The sequence below is a fragment of the Protomyctophum bolini genome, assembly GCF_963924005.1.
Source record: "Protomyctophum bolini genome assembly, chromosome: 5".
Lineage (NCBI taxonomy): Eukaryota > Metazoa > Chordata > Actinopteri > Myctophiformes > Myctophidae > Protomyctophum > Protomyctophum bolini.
The window spans coordinates 45902478-45926748 of NC_137866.1; the positions used below are offsets into that span (position 1 = coordinate 45902478).

A 24271-nucleotide genomic window follows, 5' to 3' on the forward strand; every position below is an offset into this window, starting at 1 on the left:
AGTTGTAATTTAAAGCTTAAGGCTGTGAGTGACATGAGACGATGGATAGAGATCAAATTCACAACCAAATGGATTTTACAACGAATGTACTTGAAGGTTAGTTTTGTTAAGGTTTCCTTGAGAATAGCAGCAGAACACTATCAAATTGGACAAGGGACACTTCTTCCTCCTTCAAATGAGTTAGCAATGACAGTGGTTCTCAAAGTGGGGTTCTGGGATCCCCCATGGGGCCCTTGAGTGGGTTCCAGGGGGTCCCCAGAAAAATGTGCTACCTTGGCTAAATAGCAGGTATACTAAAACCTCACAGCATGTCACTTTGTCCCGAGCTGCGAGCATGTACAAGATTAATTTGAACATTTTTGATAAATATTGACATTTTGAATATAATATTTTTTTCTTCTCTTCTGGGGGTCCCTGCGAAAAAACATTTGCAGGTGGGGGTCCACGGCCAAATCTATAGGCCTATATCAATGTGGGGGTCCTTGGCAGTTGGCACGAATTATTTAGTCACCAGGCTTTCCATCTTGGCCACCACAAAAGCACTTGAGCCGACATGACACAATCTAAATGGAACAGAGCCTTGATTGTTATCATTAACAACACCTGAAGGAACATGACAGAAACATGATAATGCATGCTATTCATGATAATGTCATGGCCATCATCCACATTCACATCATCATCCACACCCACAACACCAGAGGGAGTTCAACAAATGTGCAACCCAGATCCAGCATAAACAAAGTGACTAAATTAATTTCGCTCCTATGCCACCAAAATGTGGAACGTCCTACAAACAGTCATTAAGACATGCAAATCCCTTGACTCCTTCAAAACCGCTCTCAAAGGGCACCTACGGACTGCTGCAATTAGAAACTGGCCCCAGTAAAATCTGAATGTCTATGGGTTGCACAACAATACTGGGCGACGGAGCGGAACCGGAGAAAGAAACAAGACAGAAGTAAGTATAAGTTAGTATGTTCTCTTCTTACCCGCTTGCTGTGCAGTGCAGGAAAGAGGAGCCTCCTTCTTCACCTCCAATAAGGAACAGTCACAGGAAACTTCACTAGTATCCTCTTGACCTCTTCCTCCGCATCTCCAGGGATGTCTACAAAGTACATAATGACCAAGCATGTTAGTTTAAACTGTAGATGCCATCTAGGCCTGACGTCGAGAAAAAAGAAAGTCTTCTGAAGACTGAAATAATATATATTCAAAGATTTGTGCCGCATTTCCACGATTTTTCAAAAATAGCAGACCATGCTATGAGCTTGTAGAGCTGCTATTTTTCAATAGCTAAAGCATAACATAATGCTAACACCAAAAGAGGTTCCCGCCCAAAATGGGTGAAACACTCCATTAAAGATACTTCCAGAAGGCTACTAGCTCGGCTAAAGAAATACATTTAAAATTAATTAACCATTTTGAACCTGGGGACGCATTGTTACAATGAGAGTCAAGGCTAGTGTCGCCACTCTCTAACCTGGCCATAGCCCCACAAGTCAGAACCCAATGGTACCCAGGGGGTTCCGAGAGGGGATAACCTGGCATTCCTGGCCACAGGGCACCCCGTGGACAGTACTGGCCTAGGCTAGGCTAATAACATTGTATTGGCCTAACATGCCTTTCAGTTCCTATCTTGTCAAACCAGCAGCAGCAGCAAATATAGGGCTAAAAGTAGCCTAAATAAAATAGTTTGCTCGTGAGTTGGCCACAAGCAACTTAAATGTTTACTTGCGAAGTTGCTAAATTGTAGCCATGGGTTCCAGCCTGATTTGGTGTTCCGCCGCGGGTCTGAAATGTCACGCTAGCATGCCTGGAACCCATGCAGGCTAGCTAAGTTGGCCAACTGTTCGTTCGTTTGTTTGTTTGTTTGTTTGTTTTGTGACGTTAATTTGCTCACCTGGGGCGTGTGACGTTCGAGTTGCAATCCGCGGGACAGGAGAATGGTCCAAAAATGGTCCACAAATAAAATAAACACACGTGTATTCGAACACACGTGTCGAGTGCATTGTGTTGTGTTGTGCAGTTAATCCTCCTCACCAAAGCACCTGGTGGAATTTGGAAAGCCTGGTGGGCGTGGTTACACAGCACCGGCGCCCGCACTGACGCCACGCACGCACGCACACACACACACACACACACACACACACACAAAATATCATAAGTAATGAATGTCATATAAAATCCTTTATCGGGACAATAATAGCCTATAGCCTACTTTTGTCTGGACTGGTAACTTTGCTTGACGTGACTGCACTCACCACCATACCTGGCACGAGCTGCATGTGAGTCGAGGACGGACGAAAACAATTTAGTGACAGAATAAAATAAATTTTATGCCAAAGGTTAATGGAAATAAATATACCGGTACTTTAAGAAAACCCCTGGTCCTGCATGGAGTCTGGCCGGTCTCACTCTCACACAGCTGGAATCTGACTGAGGAAAGGATGGTAGCCTACTCATGGTAGCCTATACTGTATGCACATCAGCGTCGGCGAGGAACAGGCACTGTCAGATCAGTTACGCAACTTTTGGGTAATCGAATCCCTTGGAATCCACATGAAAGAAATGCATTCTGAGAAGGAAGACATGGCAGTGTATCCCAAGCCGTGCATATCCACGGCTTCCCAAGCCGTGCATATCCACGGCTTCCCAAGCCGTTCATATCCACGGCTTCCCAAGCCGTGCAATGGTTCTCAAGGTCCCCGACTCCCCACATAGGACTTATCCTTTGTTTTCTTATTTTTTTTTGTCGTGGGACACCACATCATATGGTCACGCCTTGTGACATTACACCTCCATATATGTTCATGCCTCGCCTTGTGAGATCACGCCTCATGACACGTCACACCACCATATATGGCCATCTCCATATATGAAGATCACGACACTGACCTCATAACCCTGGATAACCATACATGGAGAAGACTGGATCATCACCTAGATCTCCATATATGGAGCTCACCTGTTCTGACTGTTCCATTATGTTGATCCTTTCCCCACGCGTCCTTCCCGTTCTGACATTCCATATGTTGATCTGACCTCATCAAACCCTTGTACACTCAAGACACATTCCATATATGGCCAGTACAGAATTAATTCCATATGTTGATCTGACTGACCCCCCCCCCCCCCCCCATTCCAAAGCGCCAGCGCTCGCCCAGCAGTCTGCCGTCACCAAGGCAGGTGACTTACTGGAATAATATGGTGTCATGTGTTGGAACCAATATCATAGACCAGGGGTCTTCAACATTTTTCAGGCCAAGGACCCCTTTAATAGCTGAGAGATGAAGCAGGGACCCCCACTACATATACTGTATACAATTGTTGCAGATTAAACCTTTTTATAGATTTGTAAATTCATGTTTTTTGTTTATTTCAGTCAGACATGTCACATTTAACCACTTGTCTTAAACACTCAATACGTAGTAAACTTGACCTTTGGCTCTAACTGGCATGCTCTTTTTTCCCCCATCTACATCAAACCTCTTTAACAAAAATAGCAGATCTACAAACCCACACTTGAGCTTGTAGATTGGCTATATTTTTGACTAAAGGTCTTCTCAGAATAGGGATTCCAGGGTTCAAGTGGTTAATGTAAAATAAAATATAGCCTATGATCACAGTATCACACAAAGATTTGGTGCAGGGCCCCCTGTAGTAACTCTGAGGACCCCCTGTTGAAGACCCCCTGTAGTAACTCTGAGGACCAACTGTTGAAGACCCCCTGTTGAAGACCCCTGGCATAGACAGAAGTAGACATTTAATAGGGCGCCTTTCGCAGTGAAAATACAAAGTATAGGCTACTCCTCCAAATAGTCATCACAGTCATACGCTGGAGAAACTTCACATTTATGATTGAACACTGCCACCTTCTGGTGGAAAACAGCAACAACCAAACAACTGTCAGACAATGACATTGGATGTATTAAATTAAATGTAATAAAGCCAGTGGTTATCAAACGTTTTCAAGTCAAGGACCCCCACTTTCATATGTATTTTGGCTGGGGTGCACCCCTTTTTTTAAAGATTTTGTGCGAGGGACCCGCCCAGAAGAGAAGATCTATGTTCTACAATCTACATTATTGTCATTAATAGCTGACCTATACAATTTCAAAACGTGGAGGTTCCCGAATCCCCCCGGCCACTTTGAGAACCACTGTAAATAAAAGACTAGGGTCAGGTATTTCAGTGCACGACCATAAGGCTTTATTTGAAGATGTGTGTTTTAGAGATGTCAAGGATTACAGATATCTTTCCTCAGGACTTGAGTCAACTACAGTTCTACAGATTGTGTGACAGACAAGTGTTGTCTACTCTGCACACACGTTCGGGAGTATCAGCACAAAATGGGAGTAAACAATTTCTTCTTTTGTTTTGCGGCTACATGTTTGGCTACATTTCTTTTTTTTTTTAAAGCTACATGGTGATCTTAAAGTGTACCTTAGGAGTACCATTTTAACATGCAAGAGTGCTTCCACTTAATAGACTCGACTAATTGGATTGCACTTATTTTGATGGCGTTATTTCTCAAGTTTGATTAGCGTGTTTCTTCACTGGTCTGAAGTTAACCTACTGTTATGGAAACCATGCAGACATAAGTCAAAAAGGTCAGGACAGTAACCTTTACCGATATGAAAGCAGGTCCTAATATGGATAAAAATGACACCCTTTGTTCAATTCCTCACTGAGACTTTCTGAAGTTTTCAGAGCCAAATACTTCTCCAACTTAACATTTACTAAGTATACAAATAAAGGCAAACGTAGGAATGTAAAATGCATGGAATTGTTGCCGTTATGGAATGGAAGAGGCAAAAATGGTGACTCATTATAATACCAAATACACGATTGTGGCAGTATTAATTAATGAAATGCGCATGACAATGTGATTGTGATGGAAAAAGAACCACTGTCGCGATTGGCCAAACAGACATGGCTAAAAACATGAGCGCTATTGTTTCATTTGTTGCTTCACATCATCATGGGAACAAAATGGCACTTGATTAGTGAGTTGTTTTGATTGCACTGCTTTGTATTTGCGCGGTATATTTGCACATTCCATATGAACATGAAATGTGAAATATCATGGCTAATAGAAAAGAATTGGCACCAAGAGGTAGAAAGGCCACTGTGTTTTGAACTAGTCAGAAGTTAAGTGGCAAGAAAGAGTTATCGGACAAACTGTCCCAAGTGCTTCTTTCACAGTTTTCACATTAGCTGTACAATCTTCCAAACAAAGGAAACCGCATTACACAGTTTCCACTCCAGAAAAAGTCCTGAAAAGGTCTTAAATCTCGGGGGGGGGGGGGGGGGGGGGGTGAATGAAGGTATGAGATCTGATTTGAAGCTTCGTTTCTGTATCCAACATGTTGATATCGCAAACCAATTAATAAACATAAAGGCACCCAGGCGAATTTGGGAAAAAGCAAACTTTGAACCTTTAAAACCGAAAGATAAAACCACGTTAAGTCGCTCAAAATATAACATCTTCACTTTGTCTTGAGTTTATTTTCCCCGAGTTATGCTGATGCCAACTGGAAGAACAACAAAAATACTACAGCATTAAAAAAATAAAAATGGAAGCAGAGAAACCCAGAACTCATTCCCTGGATCTCAGCCTTGCTCTGATATGTACACAGGTGGAGGGTCACTACTGTATGGCCAATGCTAGGATGGACACCAGTGGGGAACATACTGAACCAAACAACATTTAAGCCCCGACTTAAGACTTGGCAGTGCATTGTGTCTCCCACCGAAAGAAAGATGATCTACTTGAGTATTCTGTTCATTAAGTGTAATGTGGCCACTGGAAGCCAGTTAGATGCAAGCTTGATGCCAGTTCATTCCCGTCCTTTGGATGTTGCCGTTTGCACTTTGGGAGGACGGTGCTGTTATTCTCATCGTTGTCGTTATGGACTACGGCAGTCTCTTTTTAGTGCAAGACACCAGCCTGCAACTAAATCAGTCGATATACTACACACTATCACTTCATCTTCATCCGCACAGGCTCATCAACAACAATCGGATATTAAACTGAGACGAACAGATTCCACACTTAGCCAAGTTGAGGCTCAACGATGTGCCACTCACTGGTGTCCTTTCCAGCAAGCTTTGGGCCCTTGGATGGAGATGTAAAATAAATACATTGTACAATCTTCTTTTATATACAGTGTGATGGATAGGGCACAGTGTGTGTTAAATGAGGTGCTCTCCATTTCTTTCTGTCATAGCAGTGTCGTAGAGTGTTGGGCTGAGCTCCACTTCTTAGAGGATCCGAGATCTCTTGCTGGCCAGTGACCCATGCTGGAAGAAAGAAGAGACGTGTTCAATCCTAGGCCTCTTTTAGACACAAGTACATTAATCCCAAAAAAGGATATATATAAAGATCGCTAAGAAAATAAGCAGCCCGCGGATTAAAACAAAATCAAATCTCACAACTGAAAGGTTTCCTAAAGAATAACAAAATATCCAAAGTTGGGTTTAGTAATATTGTTCCTGCTGTTTTACATACTGCCAACCAGGTGAAGAAATCAAAGCGAGATGGGGGGGTGGGGGGTGACGCAGTAAAGGCCGTCGGGATCGGGAGTCGAACCCGCGGCACACTGCCAGACTGGATTACCAGCCAAGGTGGATCGGGAGTCGAACCCGCGGCACACTGCCAGACTGGATTACCAGCCACGGTGCCCAGACAGCTACGCCAGCCGCCCGGGCCGACCATGAGGGTTTTAAGGAAGATAGCTTCTGGTCATATTGCTAGCAGCTAGTTTGAACACTTCAAATGTTCTAATAAATCTTAATATAATAAGCGACAATAGCTTATCTACAAGCTTGAAAGCATTGAGAGCATGTATCGTCTAATTTCGTTGTGCGACTTGCTTCCATTGAAGACATGCTTCAAATGACTGAAATCAGTCGTGGACACAGGTGAGGTGCAAAACAAGTAAACAACACAGGATGAGTGTGTTCCTTTCTCTGGCCTACCTTAGCCTGCTTGTAGAAGTGGGGCGCCAATTCAACCAACCACGATGATTCAACCGCAGTCACATCACGCATGTAGTACTTTGAAGTCTGAACCACTTCATTGAAGATAACCCTGGAGGACAGAATGTGATATATTTAAGATGACCCCAAAATATTAAAAGTTAAATAATAAAAATACTATTATTTTGTCATGAATTGCTGCAATATAGTGTATGTGAATTGTAGGAAATACAATACACATATACATGTATCAGTGACGTACATGACACAGAATAAATAACGTACCATTTTGGAGGGGTCTCCCCGAACAGCACAGAGTTGGGGTGGACGAGGAGCTCACGGTCGTCACGCAGAGTCCTGAGAGGGAGAGGCAGCGGTTTGTCATATCATTGTGACCGTTTCAATCAGACGTCAAGCTCGCCATAGTTGTCATCAGTTAGGTTTCTCAATCTTTTCAGGCCGAGACCCCGCCAAAAAAACATATTTTAACTGGGAAGTGGGAACACCCCACCCTGAGGAGCACTTGGAGTTCTCGGATACTCCAGCAGCCAACAGGCTTCTTTTGTTAAATCTGTCGTTTGCACTTGCCCAAATGTGCCCAAAATGTGCTGACCTCATCACATTTGTGCCGATTGTTTTTAGCCCAAGGAGTGTTTTTCGTGCAAAACTAATGCGAGGAACATTTTGGACAATGTTTGACCTATCATTTTTGATGCAGTAATGGCCTTGTAATTAAAACATTTAATATATTTTAGCGGTATTAAAAAGGTTTTTAATACCCGGCCGAGTGTGTGTTTGGTGATGGCTGACACAACAGGTGTGCCGTCACATCTTCTAGCTCTGACTCAGGCCATGTGTGACTGCTTAAATCAGCCGATTCACATACACTGCCGATTGTTTTTAGCCCAAGGAGTGTTTTTCGTGCAAAACTAATGCGAGGAACATTTTGGACAATGTTTGACCTATCATTTTTGATGCAGTAATGGCCTTGTAATTAAAACATTTAATATATTTTAGCGGTATTAAAAAGGTTTTTAATACCCGGCCGAGTGTGTGTTTGGTGATGGCTGACACAACAGGTGTGCCGTCACATCTTCTAGCTCTGACTCAGGCCATGTGTGACTGCTTAAATCAGCCATCGTCCCATCTGACAACAGTTTAATATTGTACGGACAAATGCAAATCACTTATCTTCCTTTCTCCACGGTCTCCTAACTGTAGTAATAATAATAATAATAATAATAATAATATATAGGTCTCCTACCTGTAGGATCCTGAATGGTGAATGCGGGCCGCGTTGGCAAAGAACCCGACAGCAATGCACTTCAGGATCACATCAGGGTCACCTGGACAACACAAAACGGCAGAAATATTAATGAACAATGTCTTCAACGGCACATGGTAATACATGATGGGACAGATGAAAGCAAAAAAATCCCACATTTTCAGTCCTAAATCCTGTGTGAAAGATGTCCTCCACACTAGCGTGCTTTACTCAACAATTTACACCGTAGCTCTAATTATGACGTTTTAGTAATACTGTTCCTGCTGCTCTTACTAGCTCTGGTCCATAGCTCTAATGCGTTGCATTTAGAGCTATGTTACTCTCAACTTCCGCCGCTCTTCATGAATGCAGACCAGCCTCTCCTCTTTAGCGTAAATAAATAGAACGTTTTTGCTACTCACCAAAACAAAAGGCAGGTTGTGTCATTAGAAAGCCTACTTTCCTTAGTGGAAACACTCTGAGCCCCCCACCACACGTATAAACGGTACTTTTTGGCCAGAAAGCGATTTATTTTCACCAGAGGAAATATATATATATATATATATATACTGTACACACATGTGGTGGGGGGCTCAGAGTGCGTCCACTAAGGAAAGTAGGCTTTCTAATGACACAACCCGCCTTTGTTTTGGTCAGTAGCAAAAACGTTATTTTTATTTACGCTAAAGAGGAGAGGCTGGTCTGCGTTCATGTGAGTGCCGGAAGTTGAGAGTAACATGGACCAGAGCTACTGTTCTACATACTTCTATGGAATCCAATGACAACACACACACACACACACCTTCACTGGTGTTACGCGGCACTTTGAACTTGTTCATGAGCCGGCGCAGCTGCTCTCGGACCGTCACGGCTCGCAGGAGACCCTTGTAGTTTAGAAAGTGTTCCTGACACCACTGGGAACTCTTCTGGTGCTGGAGAGAACAGAGAGAGACAAGGGTCAAAGGTTAGCCAATAGAAAGTGTTCCTGACACCACTGGGAACTCTTCTGGTGCTGGAGAGAACAGAGAGAGACAAGGGTCAAAGGTTAGCCAATAGAAAGTGTTCCTGACACCACCAAAGAGATTCTATATAAAGAGGCGACACTCTCATTAAACCCCATAGTAACAACCAGCGCCCAGTGCCTCCGCCATATTGGTGTGATGACGCAACTTCCGGTTGCTCTAAAAAACATAGGTGCGTTCGCAAATGCTCACCGGGAGCTCACTCTCGTATTAGTTTGCATTGCACAGTGCGCTCTTTCCGAACGCTTCCAAAAAGAGTCTTTGAAGTCATTCTATTCCACTTCTAAGATTATCCTCTCCCGCCGCCATCTTGGTGTGATGACGTCAAAGCGCTACCGATGCGCCATCTAGTGGTGATTCCAAATATTTGAGAGTGTCGCCTCTTTATATAGAATCTCTTTGACACCACTGGGAACTCTTCTGGTGCTGAAGACAACGGAGAGAGACAAGGGTCATAGCAAAGGTTAGCCAATGGAACACAAGTAACCACCCAAGGACTCCCAACCACTACAAGACCTACTAACCATTGTGTAACCAAGTAGACCTCTGACATACCGTAGATGGCGTAGATGCGTAGATGTACTGCACATATACTATTTAAATAGTGTTGGGGAAAATGCGGCTAATTGTTGTGACTGCAAAAGATTACTGCCATTTGTTTCAAAAAGCTTTATACCCTATATGTCGTTGCCGTTGGGCAGAAACCATCTCAATTTATAAAAATAAAAAAAGAACAACCATGATGTCTGTGTCTGGGTCTTTATCAAATTTGAACCAAAAATATAAAAGATCCTCAAACTGCCCACCAAACCACCTACTACTGTAACTAAGATAGTTGTTTTTTTCCATCATTGATTATTAGAATGACCACATTACCTCATTAACTGGTGTTACGCAGTACTTTGTACTTTTCCTAAGTAATATTGCCAAACACTGATCCCCACACACACTCAAGACAAGAGAGATTCTCTGTCATAGGTTACTGTTGTGTACCCGTGTACCGTATTGCACAGCCAAGTATCTTTTGTCCACATACCTTGATGAATGCTTCATACACGTTCAGCATGGTGAGATGATCTCCCTCAGCCACTGCAAACTTCCTGTGTTCTCTAGCCTGCAGAGTCAAACATCACAGATGTGGTTATGTTTTATGAAGTACTCCTCTGTGACCATGTACACAAGTGATTCTCAACCTGTAGTTATGTTTTATGAAGTACTCCTCTGTGACCATGTACACAACAGTGATTCTCAACGTTTTATGAAGTACTCCTCTGTGACCATGTACACAACAGAGTCAAACATCACAGATGTGGTTATGTTTTATGAAGTACTCCTCTGTGACCATGTACACGTAGTTATGTTTTATGAAGTACTCCTCTGTGACGATGTACACAACAGTGATTCTCAACCTTTTCTTTCTTTCCCCAAGGACCCCCAGTTTGATATGCATTAGTTCCAAGGACGTCTGAGTCCCCTCTCTACACTGTAAAATCTGTGTTCATTGAACTATGAGAGTGTACAAACGGGTCCATTTGTACTACACTCTTGGGAGTTATACAGACCCATGGGGGTCCATTTTGGACCCCTGGTGGAATTATGGTTCCCCAGTACCAAAGTATTGCGTCAGATTTAGAAAACCCTCTAGTTTCAACTCACAGCAGCTTTCTTCTGATTGGGCGGCACGACAAAGATGTTCTGAATCTGCATCATGGCGGCGATGGTGACGATCTCTTTGGAGCAGCCGAAGTTCCCCGACTCCAGGAGCATCTTGGCAAACATGGGGCTGAGAGGGAACTCTGCCATCCGCACGCCCATGGGGTCAGTCAGCCGGCCATACTGGTCCAGGCCTGCCAACACACACACGGATTAAAACAAAATAAAATCTCACAACTGAAAATGTTTGTATGGCAAAGTCCTAATGTGCCGCCCCACACTAGCACCGTTTCCAAAACAATTAACACAATACGTACTACTTAGTGATGTACTGTATTAGTAACATTGTTCCTGCTGTTCTCCAAACTGATGAAGAAATCGCAGATTGAGGCTTTAACCTTTGCTTTTATATGAAATATCCGAGACAGACTATTAGGATTTTATAAATGTCAGTGCCGTGCTATGAGCTGCTATTTCTTTGCAAATCTTTGAATGTATATATTATATAAATATATATTTTTACATATAATATGTAATATGATGGAGGGGAAAGGGAACAGGTTGGAATAACGTGTTCCATCCACGCGCTACGTCCAACCAGGGAAACTCCCACCGTCGGGTGATAAGAAACGGCCTGCTCATTGCATTGAAGGAAGCATGAGCTCATTTCGGGGCTCTCCCCAGTTTGGCAGAGGGAGAGTAGCGCCCAGCATTACAGCTCAGGCAATTGACACCGGTTGAAAAAATGAGTCATTTCTTACCTCCTAGAGCGTAGAGCAGCTCCAGAGCCTGGACCATGGTCTGGGCTGGGGGAGGCTGTTCAATTACAACACAGGAGGTTATGTCAAGTACAGCAATTTAATTACAAAGTTTATCATTTAAAAATATAATGCCACATGCCTTTAAACCCACTTTAACCATATTAACCCCTTATCTATCTCTTTGAAATGGCATTTTTAGTAAGAGTTTTGTCCCTTCAGCCATTAGCTGCACTGAACAAACAGTTTTTGTGGTGCAACCACTTCTACAACCAGCTCGCAATGTCCGTGTATGTACCCGTTTGTGTCAATGAGCACGAGTGGTGTGCGCATGCGTGCGCGTGCACCACTGGTGTGCGCACGCACCTGCACCCGTGTGTGTAGTGCCGTGCATGTGCGCGTGCACCACTGGTGTGTGGCTGTTGTTGCTACATAAATTGCGTCAATGCTAGCGAGCTAAAGTATAGCCATCCTTGCTCTAGAAAGCACCGATGTTTCCATCTAGACCACCGGATTATCAGCAAAAACCTCCGAAGATCGCGCTAATGGACCAAACCATGAAGAGCCATGCACCACTTGGTTCACACAGGTGTGATTTTTGTGATACTGGAGACTGTTGTGTTCTATGTTGTTGTTGTTGTGTGCTATGTTGAGGTCAGGTATTCACAGAGAGGAAGCTGAAGCGCAGCACGTTGTCGATGCCCAGGGCTTTGAGCTGCAGGATGACCGGGGCCAGGTTGGTGCGCTGCATCTCTGGCACCGTGGTGGCCGGAAGCTTCTCAAAGTCCTCCTCTGGTGGATGACATAGAGACAGTCAATGGGCTATACTGTATGCACACAGAGAGAAAGTCAATGGGCTATACTGTATGCACACAGAGAGAAAGTCAATGGGTTCTACTGTATGCACACAGAATAACTCTTCAATGGGCTATACTGTATGCACACAGAGAGAAAGTCAATGGGCTATACTGTATGCACACAGAATAACTCTTCAATGGATATACTGTATGCACACAGAATAACTCTTCAATGGGCTATACTGTATGCACACAGAATAACTCTTCAATGGGCTATACTGTATGCACACAGAATAACTCTTCAATGGGCTATACTGTATGCACAGTTTGCACACAGAATAACTCTTCAATGGGCTATACTGTATGCACACAGAATAACTCTTCCTACGACAGAGAGAAAGTCAATGGGCTATACTGTATGCACACAGAATAACTCTTCCTACTTCCAGCCCGGTTCACCTACTTTCTTCACAGGTGCAATAAAGGTTCACAACATGTCGCATTGTGAGCTTGTAATACTGTACCTCCCTCTGTAGCGTGTACCAACTAAGTATAAATCAGGCTAGACGAGGAGAAAGAGAAACAGTGTAGAGAGCCATGACAGATTGCAGTGCCGCTCCACTGGAAAAGCAGCTTTTTACTGATGCAGCATTTCTCTAATAGAGACATGTTGAGGAATGCCACCATATATATGACCGTCAGCCAGTTACGCCGGCTTGGGGCACGACACGCCACCATTTAATGTTTGTGTTAGGGACAAGATGGCGTAAATTTTCCCTTCATTGTCAATGGCGTTTTTAAAACAAACTAAAAACACACATTAAACCTGTATATAGGAGGGGCTAGCGCCCCTCAAAAACCAGGAAGAGACTCCTGCTCTAGGAGTTTTCTTGCCCCAGCTCAGAGCACCTGCTATCCAACATGGTAGAGCCATGTAAACAAATGCACAAGCTAAACATTGCTCTCAAGAATGTTTTTGAAAACATTTGAAGCGAGAAAAATAGGCAATGCAGTAACCCCAAATTGATTCCATTTTATTTCTATAACGAATTAGTTAGATTAACTGTAGTTCACACATACCCGTGTACAGTCTGAAACATTTCCCGGGGCGGTTGCGCCCGCCTCTGCCCGTCCTCTGACTGGCCGAGGCCTTGGAGATGGGCGTGACCACCAGGGACTCGATGGCCGTGCGAGGGTTGTAGGCTCGCAGCTTCACGAACGCACAGTCGATCACAAACACGACGCCGTTTATGGTGATGGAGGTCTCCGCTATGTTGGTGGCCACGATCACCTGAGAATGTGTAGAGAGGGCCAGGTAAACATTTATTAACACTGCGTCACCCGAACGGCCAAAACGTATATGAAGAGCATTATAAATGGAGAATACCAGTAGACTGATAAACACAGCAACTTGACTTTCTACCTAATGTTTGCATTGTGAAGAAGGCCTAACTGTAGCACAATGCATTGCGTCACATTGTGCATTATAATCCAAAATATGAATAAAATACAGTATGAAGCAACTATCGTGCCGAGTAGTACCGTTGATTTCTATAATCGCTTTTACTATAAGCGAAGTCTTACAATATCTCAGATTTAAAGGGCCATCCACTCCAAGAATACTGGGGCGGCCAGCTGTCAGCTAGGTCTACGGCCAAATACCTGTCATTTAGTGGGGTCCTTGACTGGAAAATGTTTGAGCACCACTGATAAAGAAACATGTACAGCAACATGTTTTTCAGAAAACTACTGATTCAGAAGACATTCTTAGAATGGGCCTCAGGCCTTAACGAGTTAAAAGCATGAATTAGCATCATCGATATTGGTGTGGTGGACTCCAGCCCCTTTATTCACAAGAAATCAAACGGAGTGCGTGACATTCACCTTCCGACAGTTATGGGGCGCCCTCTCAAAGACCTTCATCTGCTCGGCATAAGGCAGACCAGCGTACATGGGCAGAACCCGCAGGTATTTCTTCATGCCGTGGCGTGACAGAGACCGGGCCTGGTCCTGAAGAAGAGACGCCACCTTTTCCACCTCGTCCTACAACAGCATCAATAAAACACACACACACAGCTTGATGGCACTAAACCTCTACGGTGTATTCTATTGATTGATTGATTATTTATTTCCGTGTCCTGCACACAATGTGCCCAACCCTCATGGGTTTATAAGACACCATTTCACAATTGCATTTACAGCATGATTACATAATTCACGCATTTACAGCATGTTTACATTACATAATTCATTACATTACAACTCAGATTTATACAGAGTACTCTGTCTTTTCTGTCCCAAGCTTGACAAATAAAATCTGCCACAACAAAAGTCCCTTTGGCAAAACATATCTCCATTTTTACGTAGTCATTTAAATCTATTCATCAAGATCATCAAAGGTGCTCTTCTATGGCCGTTTTGAAGGAGGGTAAGGAGGGAGTGGAACTTTTTGATGGCTGCTAGGTAAGGAATTAGGGCATAATAGAATGAATTCATCGCCATATTTGTGCCAAATCTGGGGGATGAAGTGTGAGTGTTAACCCATTTTTGTTATGCTTTAGCTATTGAAAAATAGCAGATCTACAAGCTCGTAGCGCGCCACCGAGTGGCGCGCTACGAGCTTGTAGGTCTGCTATTTTAGGGAAGAAAAACTAACCTGCCCGGTGAGGAAGGCCAAGACGTCTCCATCGTCCTCCGTCTCATGGATCTTCATCACGGTCTCCACCGTGGCCTTCACGTAGTCTGGCACCGGACTGAGAGCAGAGACACACACACACACACACACACACACACGTGATGCAGGTGTCGCTAGGGGGAGGAGGAAGATGGCGGCGCAAAATTGTATAGGCCAGTTTGTTGTGTTGCGGCGGTAGCTAGAGGAAGCATGCCAGTGGGGTGACGGTGAGAACGGTGGCCTGTGATGCAGGTGTCGCTAAGGGGCGGAGGTGTGAGGTTGCGCGTTTTCCCATGTAAGTAGATGGGGAACATTTTATGCACTAATAAAGTAATTATTAATTTTGAATGTGGTAAATGGGGGAAAGGGCTTCGTTAAGACCTCCATATTATTATGGTCAATGCCTGTGTGAGAAGTGGGAGTGATTGGTGCAGGTAGTGAGGAACTACGACAGTGTTTCTGACACACATTCAGACAGACATTGACTTAATTATAGTATGATGATGATGATATGATGATGGCAAGCAATCTGGCCATATGAATGAATCACTTTCAACCTGGTGGTGCCCCTATTTGGGGCATGTCATCATTTTCAATTAAATGTTATTATTATAGGGCCAAATCACTACAAGTTAAGTTGTCTCAATAAACTTCACACAGAGCAGAAACCTGGGTCGGGGTCGGGGTTCTGGTGGAATCAGTACCTGACCCGTCATGGGTCAGGGTTCTGGTGGAATCAGTACCTGACCCGTCATGGGTCGGGGTTCTGGTGGAATCAGTACCTGACCCGTCATGGGTCGGGGTTCTGGTGGAATCAGTACCTGACCAGTCATGGGTCGGGGTTCTGATGGAATCAGTACCTGACCCGTCATGGGTCGGGGTTCTGATGGAATCAGTACCTGACCCGTCATGGGTCGGGGTTCTGGTGGAATCAGTACCTGACCCGTCATGGGTCGAGGGGTTCTGGTGGAATCAGTACCTGACCTGTCATGGGTCGAGGTTCTGGTGGAATCAGTACCTAACTCTGTCATGGGTCGGGGTTCTGGTGGAATCAGTACCTGACCTGTCATGGGTCGGGGGGTTCTGGTGGAATCAGTACCTGACCTGTCATGGGTCGAGGTTCTGGTGGAATCAGTACCTGACCCGTCATGGGTCGGGGTTCTGGTGGAATCAGTACCTGACCCGTCATGGGTCGGGGGGCTCTGGTGGAATCAGTACCTGACCCGTCATGGGTCAGGGTTCTGGTGGAATCAGTACCTGACCCGTCATGGGTCGGGGTTCTGGTGGAATCAGTACCTGACCTGTCATGGGTCGAGGTTCTGGTGGAATCAGTACCTGACCTGTCATGGGTCGGGGTTCTGGTGGAATCAGTACCTGACCTGTCATGGGTCGGGGTTCTGGTGGAATCAGTACCTGACCCGTCATGGGTCGGGGTAGGGTTCTGGTGGAATCAGTACCTGACCCGTCATGGGTCAGGGTTCTGGTGGAATCAGTACCTGACCCGTCATGGGTCAGGGTTCTGGTGGAATCAGTACCTGACCCGTCATGGGTCGGGGTTCTGGTGGAATCAGTACCTGACCCGTCATGGGTCGGGGTTCTGGTGGAATCAGTACCTGACCCGTCATGGGTCGGGGTGTTCTGGTGGAATCAGTACCTGACCTGTCATGGGTCGGGGTTCTGGTGGAATCAGTACCTGACCGTGTAGAACACGTCCACGGGGAAGGTCCGTCCCTCCACCGTCAGAATCCCACAGGTGTCCTTGCTGGGATCATCAGTCTCATTCAGGTTGAAGAACTCTTGGAATTTCTGCATCCCAGACAGAAGCATCATGTAGATTTAGAAGACCACAATGTTTTATTTCAAAACCAAACGCAACAGAGCCCTGCTTGAAGCTTCTCTTACTGAATACAACATTGTGTGTAATTCACTGGAGCATAAAAGTACTGAATATAAAATGGCAGAAATACATAAAAGCTCAGGTGGCGGCGAGATTGTGAGTTCGCATCCACCGTGTTGCTTCCGGCTTTGTTGAGCGTCTATTCTATGCGAACAAACATACCATTTGTCAGCCTCCCTGTCTGACTAACCAGCAGGCTTTTTCTGCCTAAAACATAATTTTTTGGAAAAAACTAAAAACAAACATGATATGCCCAGTCACCATGCTGCAACTGTGATGTTCCTTTTTACTGACACCAAGTCTAAAATAAGAATTGAATGCACAGAATATCAATACGAAGCAACTGAAAAACACATTATTTCAATGGTAGTGGATGGAGAGAGAGAGGATCTTTGTCCAAACACCACTGTTTAAATGCCTCAATAGAGGAACAAGATCACCACCTCCAACCCCTGTATTTGTGTTAAGTTATAATAGTCTCTACCATACAGATTCATTAAAATAACATTTTATTCACCTCACACACTCTCACATCCCTCTCACCTTGGCATCCAGCGTGGCCGAGGCTACGATCAATCTGAGGTCTCTTCGTTTCTTCTGGATCTATTGAACGGTCAGGAGGAAGGACAGAGTATTGAGTGAAAGGAGGAAACAAAAAAAGGGCCATTATGAAAAATTGACCCTCCTGTTTGTATACAAAGCCCTTAATGGGCTGGCCCCCTCCTACATCACCGACCTCCTATCCTATCCCCCCCTCTACCAGGACCCTCAGGTCAGCAGACAGGGGTCTCTTAGAAAAAAGAGGCTCAGGGGCGACCGCGCCTTTGCTGTCTCAGCCCCCACACTGTGGAACAGCATTCCCCTCGCCGCTAGGTCTGCGCCCTCCGTTGAGTCTTTTAAATCACAACTTAAAACATTTTTATATTCACAAGCCTTTGCATCACCGACATGACCTCGCACCTTTCCTTTTAGATTACTTTGTCCTATTTGCCTGTCGTTCTATTATTGACGTCTTCTGCACTGAATTGTACTGTATTGTATTGTATTGTATTGTATTGTACTCCACTATATTGTGCCTTGTGAAGCACTTTGGTACAATGAGAGTTGTTTTTAAATGTGCTATATAAATAAAATTTGATTTGATTTGAAGAAGATCCAAAATGGAAACACGCACATCTCAAAAAGGTTAACGGGTGCTGAACAAAAGATATACATACAGAAAGAAGGTAGGATGTCCGCACAGCGTTCTTATAAGCTCCCAGTAGTATTCTATTAAGGATTAAACGTTGCCACCCCAGCGCGTCTTCATCAGGAATGATGGGGTCGAAACGTTGAATCCTAAATAAAATACTACTGGGAGCTAAAGAACAAAAAATATACAAGATATAACAGATGTAATGTCACTTGTTCAAGTGTCAAATTCACCTTTTTCAGCAGTCCAATTGCTATGTCTGTGTACAGGGTTCTCTCGTGTGCCTCGTCTAACATCAAAACGCTGGGAATGACAACATCACACGGGTCAGTTACAGTTACCGCAAATTAAACCGGTCACATATCAAAACGGGCACAATGGTGAAATACCGCTACGGGCGCTACCATTTCTTTAGAGATAGGGTTCCTTCTGAACCCCAACTTCAGCTATTCTGGGCAGTGCTACACGCGTTGAAAACTGCCAAACATTTGGCACAAATACAGCACCGAAGTGCAAATGTAAAACACAATAACACAAACGAGTCACATACCTGACATAATCGCCGGGGTGATTTGTTTATTTTTGGAATACACATGCATGCAATCTAAGATTTCTCTGTTGGGATTTTCTATGGGGACAAAACTCTTCGTGACCTCAGGGGTAGAGGGAGTGACGTCAGGACTTCGGTACTCTATAGCTGATCTACAAGTTTACAATGCATCGTTTTCATTAGGTATAGCGTAGACTATAGAGAGACAAAAGGAGAGAGCCAAAGAGAGACCCCTGGTGAACCCCAGTCAATGAAGTACAGTATGCATGTATTAATGTCAATTAAATCATGTACAGTACCTGTATTTTTTCAGCAGAGGATCCGACATCATCTCTCGCACCAGCATGCCATCTGTTAGGAACTGACATCAACAGACACGATTAGAAGGAAACCTGAGGTATTCAAATTGTGATGACCATTTTAGGTGTAACTACCTTGATCCGGGTGGCCTGGGGGTCAGAGCAATCGTCAAATCGGATGGTGTAGCCCACCTCGTGTCCGAGCAGGGCGCCCCTCTCTTCTGCTAGCCGGTTAGCCACCTGTTGTGTGGATTGAAGGAGATGAATTTACTTACTACTACTACTAGGTCATACCTCAAGTTTATTATTATTATGTTTATTATTTTACATGACAGGCAGCGAGGCGAGAGGTGTTCGGAAAACTCATTTCTTAATTTTTATTGGCGTTCCATGTCGTTTGGTCGTATTCGAGTTGTCTAGTACGCCAAAACCCACGCTGGGTAGAATGTACACTCCATTGATAAATGAGGGCCAAAGTGCTTATCATCTCAACAGGCTCAACTATATATTCAAAGGCCAGAGAACAGAAATAGGTATTTGATAGAGATATAAAAATGTCTATCACTGAGCAGCTCTGATATTTAGGTGTTGTGTCAGGCTGTCCAGGCCTGCATTTGCATTTATAGCTTGCCAGCTTTCATTTCTAAAAGCAATTAATACACAACCATTACCCCATCTTCATCTCAAAGCCACTAACCGTTTAAATACAGTTTAAATTATTATTATTATTATTAGTCTGTGTTTTGTATGCCATGTTGATGAATTGCTGTTCTGACAATTTAAATAATGTAATCAATGAATCAATCAAAAACGGCTTAGATTTTGGGAAATTGAGACAAATAAATCAGCTTCCTCAGTCTCTGACTCTCTGACTATATTCCTGTTGACCCATTTCTAAAATATTAGTGCAACTTTCGTTCATTTTTGACCCCTCTATCACACATACAGCTTAAGTAAAAAATATCTGAACTATCCCTTTAAGGAGAACAATGGATGCAGACAGACATTTTTTGTAATAGCATAGGACATCACAAGGTCTTTGTTTACTACACATTTTGGTTGCACATTGCATTTTGGTCCCCAGTGGGACCGATTTACGTACTGAAATAGCAGCCACGCGCCGGGGCTGAGTGACCCCGATGACCTTCCCTTCTGCCGCCCATCCAGCTTCCAGGAGGTACTGAAATGAGACGGGTTGAAATAAAGATTACTACAGTGTTTAGAGCAGTGGTTCTCAAAGTGGGGTCTGGGGACCCCCAGGTGTCCTTAGGGGGGGCTCCAAAAGTAGTTAACACACAGCATCACAATTATTTTAACCACTTAATCCATTTATGTGTTGGCTATTCAAAATTAGCAGATCTACACAAGATCACATCACTGCATTGCGAGCTTGTACATCGGCCATTTGTTTTGTTTAAGATTTTGAAAAACAACATTTTAACATTAATCTTCTCTTCTAGGGGACCCTGGCACAAAACCTTTCCAGATACAGATTTGGCTAGGATAAGGATACTCCAAAATCGGGAATCTAATCTAGCATCAGATGGTCCGGGCTCTTGTGTTTATTATGAATGACTAATGTGGTGTTGCTGTAATAGAACATGATGATTTGTTCCCAAACCCTGCTAAAAATACGCTACTAAAGCATTCCAACAAGACAAGGTCGTGTTGAATCGCTCTGGGAGCTTAGGCTACATGAAGGAGATCAGTCCACTGCTACCATCAGCTGCAGCCATCTAGCCTGCCTGGTGCATACAATTTAGGCATTTAGCAGACGCTCTTAGTCCAGAGCGACTTACATTAGGCAAGAACAAAAAAGCATGGGAATACATCAAATATATAAAATGCATTTATCACGAAACATGCGTAAACTAAGAACGTTAACTAGAACAGATCTACATAATGACACTATACATATAAACTATACATATTTACTGTACTATGCTATACATATCTACAATTAAGTGATATGACTATATACAATGCAATTATTGTGCTGTCTACATGACATGCTATAAGTTTCAATAGTTTCAAATGCTATCTAAGTCTAAAATAGCCTACTATAGAAACTGGTGAAACATTGGCCACATTATTTCATAATATCAGAAAGAGGCAAAATTTGTGGAACCGAGTGCTTGGCGCTTCTGGCTCCGATGCCGACCCCAAATATTCCTAGTCCACCAATTACCCTTGCTTGACCTTATCAAAAAAAGGTGCAGATTGCAGAATAAATTCTAATGGATTGGACAACCTATATTGCAACACGTTGTGAACTTGTATGTAGATGGATCTCAATCAATCAATCAGATTTATTACTGGCTGTACTACTAACCTGAGGTATCTGCGTTGTCTTGCCACATCCCGTCTCTCCCACAATGATGACCGTCTGGAAGCTCTCCACCAAGTATAAGATGTTGTTTCTGTGCTGGAAGAAGGAACCACAACACAATGCAAACGGTTTCAGCAGAACCGACATAGCCGTTTAGGACATCCGGAATTAGTGACACCGCCTTTTCATATGGTCGCAGGCAGCAGTAAAAATCATTTCAACTCAATTTGTAATGTCACAGCATCAAGCGAGGCAAGCGGCAGCCAGCCAACTAACTAACCAACCTTGAAGACAGGGAGTTTCTGTCTCTGCTTCTCGATGGACAGGGCGGTGTGAGGGTTGAAGATGATGGGAGAGCCGGTGGTCTCGCTCGACAGGTCCCGTTCCTCTGATATCCCAGGTGCCTCGGACCCTGACCGTGATGATGATGGTAAAGATACCGTTACAATGGGGTTACTCTATATGTTCCCAGGGTCCTATAAAGCGGGACGCATACTCCAGTGTTTAGTTGCTAACCTAACCACAGCAGTGGTTAGTAAAAACAGAGTTTTGGAGTCAGTGAGACGCTTATCACCACGGCTCAGTGACGTCATGATATAATTTTCCCAACCACTGTGGTCAGTGACAGTGTGGTGAGTACTGAGTAGGTTATCACCTAAAAACAGAAGAATGCATGAACATTAAGACCTAAATAACTCTTATACAAAGGTCTGTACACCCTTACAGACACGTAGAGTCCATTTGGAACCCCTTCACGGAGGCAAGGGTCCCTGGACCCCACATTGAGAAAGACTGCTATAGGTTAAACTAAAGGGAACCGCAGCATCCCTATTCTTTCCAGTGGTCAGGTGCAATTGCAAACATCCCTCGGAAATAGCCGATCTAAAAGTTCATAACTGGCACCACTAACCACCCTAACCATAACCCAACCAACCCTAATAACTATAAACCAGGGTTGGGTTTTGCCAAGGTAGATCCTGCAGGAACATAGATAGGTTGCTACAGTATGCTGCTCCTTGCACCACGACCCCAGTGTTACTATTACCAATCTTGGTTTCACGTTTAAAATAAACAGGAACAATACAACACAGTAAATTTAAAAACCCCGGACACAGTTTAACCCTGGGAGTGAACAAAATGGAACCGCTATTCATTTGTACACACTCAAGTTATACCTAACGGTTTGCTACTTTTACTTTATTAGGCTAACCTAACCCATAAACATGTGTTTCAATTGTGTCCGTCGCATTGATCTTATCACATGTAATATGTGCATAATGTGCATTTAATCCCCGGCTGCAGAATGAATGAAGCCCGCAGCAGATACGGACTTACGCAGCTAACGTTACAGTCAGAATAGTTTATACGTACAGTACGTGAGTACGCTACGGTTACGTTGCTCCCACTAACGCGATTACCGTTCAAAGACGTTCTCGGAGACACTGGACACCCATGCGAGGTGTTTGATATGATATTTACATGATATTGACATACTTACCCGGCTTCCAAAATTTCATCGTGGCGGGGGAAGCCGCCATCTTGCCCTCTACGTCACGTGCCATGTTCGCGTCGACGAATGACGTCATACTTTGGGATTTCTTTGACTTCAGCGGTTAGAAATGTTATAATAATAACCTAGCTCTGGTCCAACCTACTAACAATAAGATATCCCCTAATAGGATATAAAAATATAATATTATTATTATTATTATTGTGGATATCTGAAATACGAAAGCCTATAGAAAGTGATGTCATTCTTCTGGTCATTGACATCTGAAATTAAAATTGTGGAGGAAGAACTGAAATGATCATCCAGTTGAACTGTTAAATGTTTAAAGCTATGATAGACCTATACATGATTTAACATTTTAAAATGTTATATGTTTGTTCAGTAACATGAGTCTACTGATAAATGGGTACAGGCCTACTCTCTCTTGATTGGCTGAAATTATGTCACCTACCTGAAAATGTGTTTTCTGTTCATTAAAGAGATGGAGAGACAAGGAGACCCCTAACTACAATGATTACTCACAATAGGCCCATACGTGCTTTAACTTTTTAACAAAATCCTTCTCGTTTTAACCAAAAAAAATAAGCATACCTCTAACAGGCTTGCCATATGACAGTGAACAAACCGGCATGGACTCGCCTGATGTCATGACCAATCCAGTGGACATCTCCAAACTCTACAGAGAGCTCTCTGAGCAGGGCTGACGTAGGACCTCTCCGTATGGAGGCAAACACAGCAACGTCTACACAGAATGGAGCCAACACGACCTGTCAAGGAACATCAATATCAAGTTCTGCCGGCAGTATGTCGTGTTCCACGGCGACACATCGGTGGTCTACTGACCGTACATTCTGGGAAGCTGCACCGAGATCAAGGGAGAAGAACTGCTTCTAGGTGAAGATTCGCCTTCTGGAGAGATGAAGCCATGGCGGTGGTCAGAGACGTCTCTCTGAGAGGGGAAGACAAGCAGCTGGTGGAGATCTGGAGTAAGAACGCCTTGGCAAAGAGCATCAACCTGACCGCCTCAAAGAAGCACGGCAAGGTCTACGGCGACGACCTGTTGGGCTGCCTGGCATGGTCCCATTCCCCGAGACCCATCTCCTGTACGTGGCGGAGCAGGAGAGGGCGAAGGCCGAGTCCTTCTTCCAGACAGAGTCACCAGAGTGGTCCTCCACTGGAGACGGGGAGGATACTTTGAAAATGGAGAAGATCAATCCTGTCACTAATAATTATGGCCTCGATGATGGGCAGTACAGACATCCCAGACTGGTGTATGGTGGAGGCGGGTTTTGAATACACCACAGACTGTCTTCCTCAGCCTGCCGTCTGGGGACAGATGCTG

At 44.0% G+C, this 24271-nt stretch overlaps 1 protein-coding gene across 1 annotated transcript; it reads right to left on the reverse strand.

Moving 5' to 3' along the window:
- Window positions 1-4189: 4189 nt before the first annotated feature.
- On the reverse strand, window positions 4190-22966 carry dhx35 (DEAH-box helicase 35). Its single transcript, XM_080763296.1, has 21 exons — window positions 22918-22966; window positions 21704-21831; window positions 21423-21515; window positions 20193-20270; window positions 19226-19330; window positions 19091-19152; window positions 18475-18544; window positions 17593-17652; window positions 16846-16958; window positions 15135-15231; window positions 14363-14521; window positions 13559-13769; window positions 12349-12473; window positions 11685-11739; window positions 10927-11117; window positions 10307-10384; window positions 9051-9180; window positions 8249-8330; window positions 7270-7341; window positions 6985-7096; window positions 4190-6306 (listed from the first exon to the last, which is right to left on the reverse strand). Exons 1-21 carry the CDS (start codon window positions 22955-22957, stop codon window positions 6268-6270), a joined length of 2100 nt encoding a protein of 699 aa, XP_080619422.1. The 5' UTR covers window positions 22958-22966; the 3' UTR covers window positions 4190-6267.
- Between the last annotated feature and the right edge of the window lie 1305 nt (window positions 22967-24271).

Excerpts from the sequence above, each read along its gene's own strand:
- dhx35 (XM_080763296.1), bottom strand. The coding sequence starts at position 22,957 with ATGGCGGCTTCCCCCGCCACGATGAAATTTTGGAAGCCGG. Across the intron at positions 19,331-20,192 it reads GGCGCGTGGCTGCTATTTCA|GTGGCTAACCGGCTAGCAGA; the intron begins GTACGTAAATCG and ends TCCACACAACAG. Across the intron at positions 12,474-13,558 it reads ATGTTTCAGACTGTACACGG|AGGAGGACTTTGAGAAGCTT; the intron begins GTATGTGTGAAC and ends GTCATCCACCAG.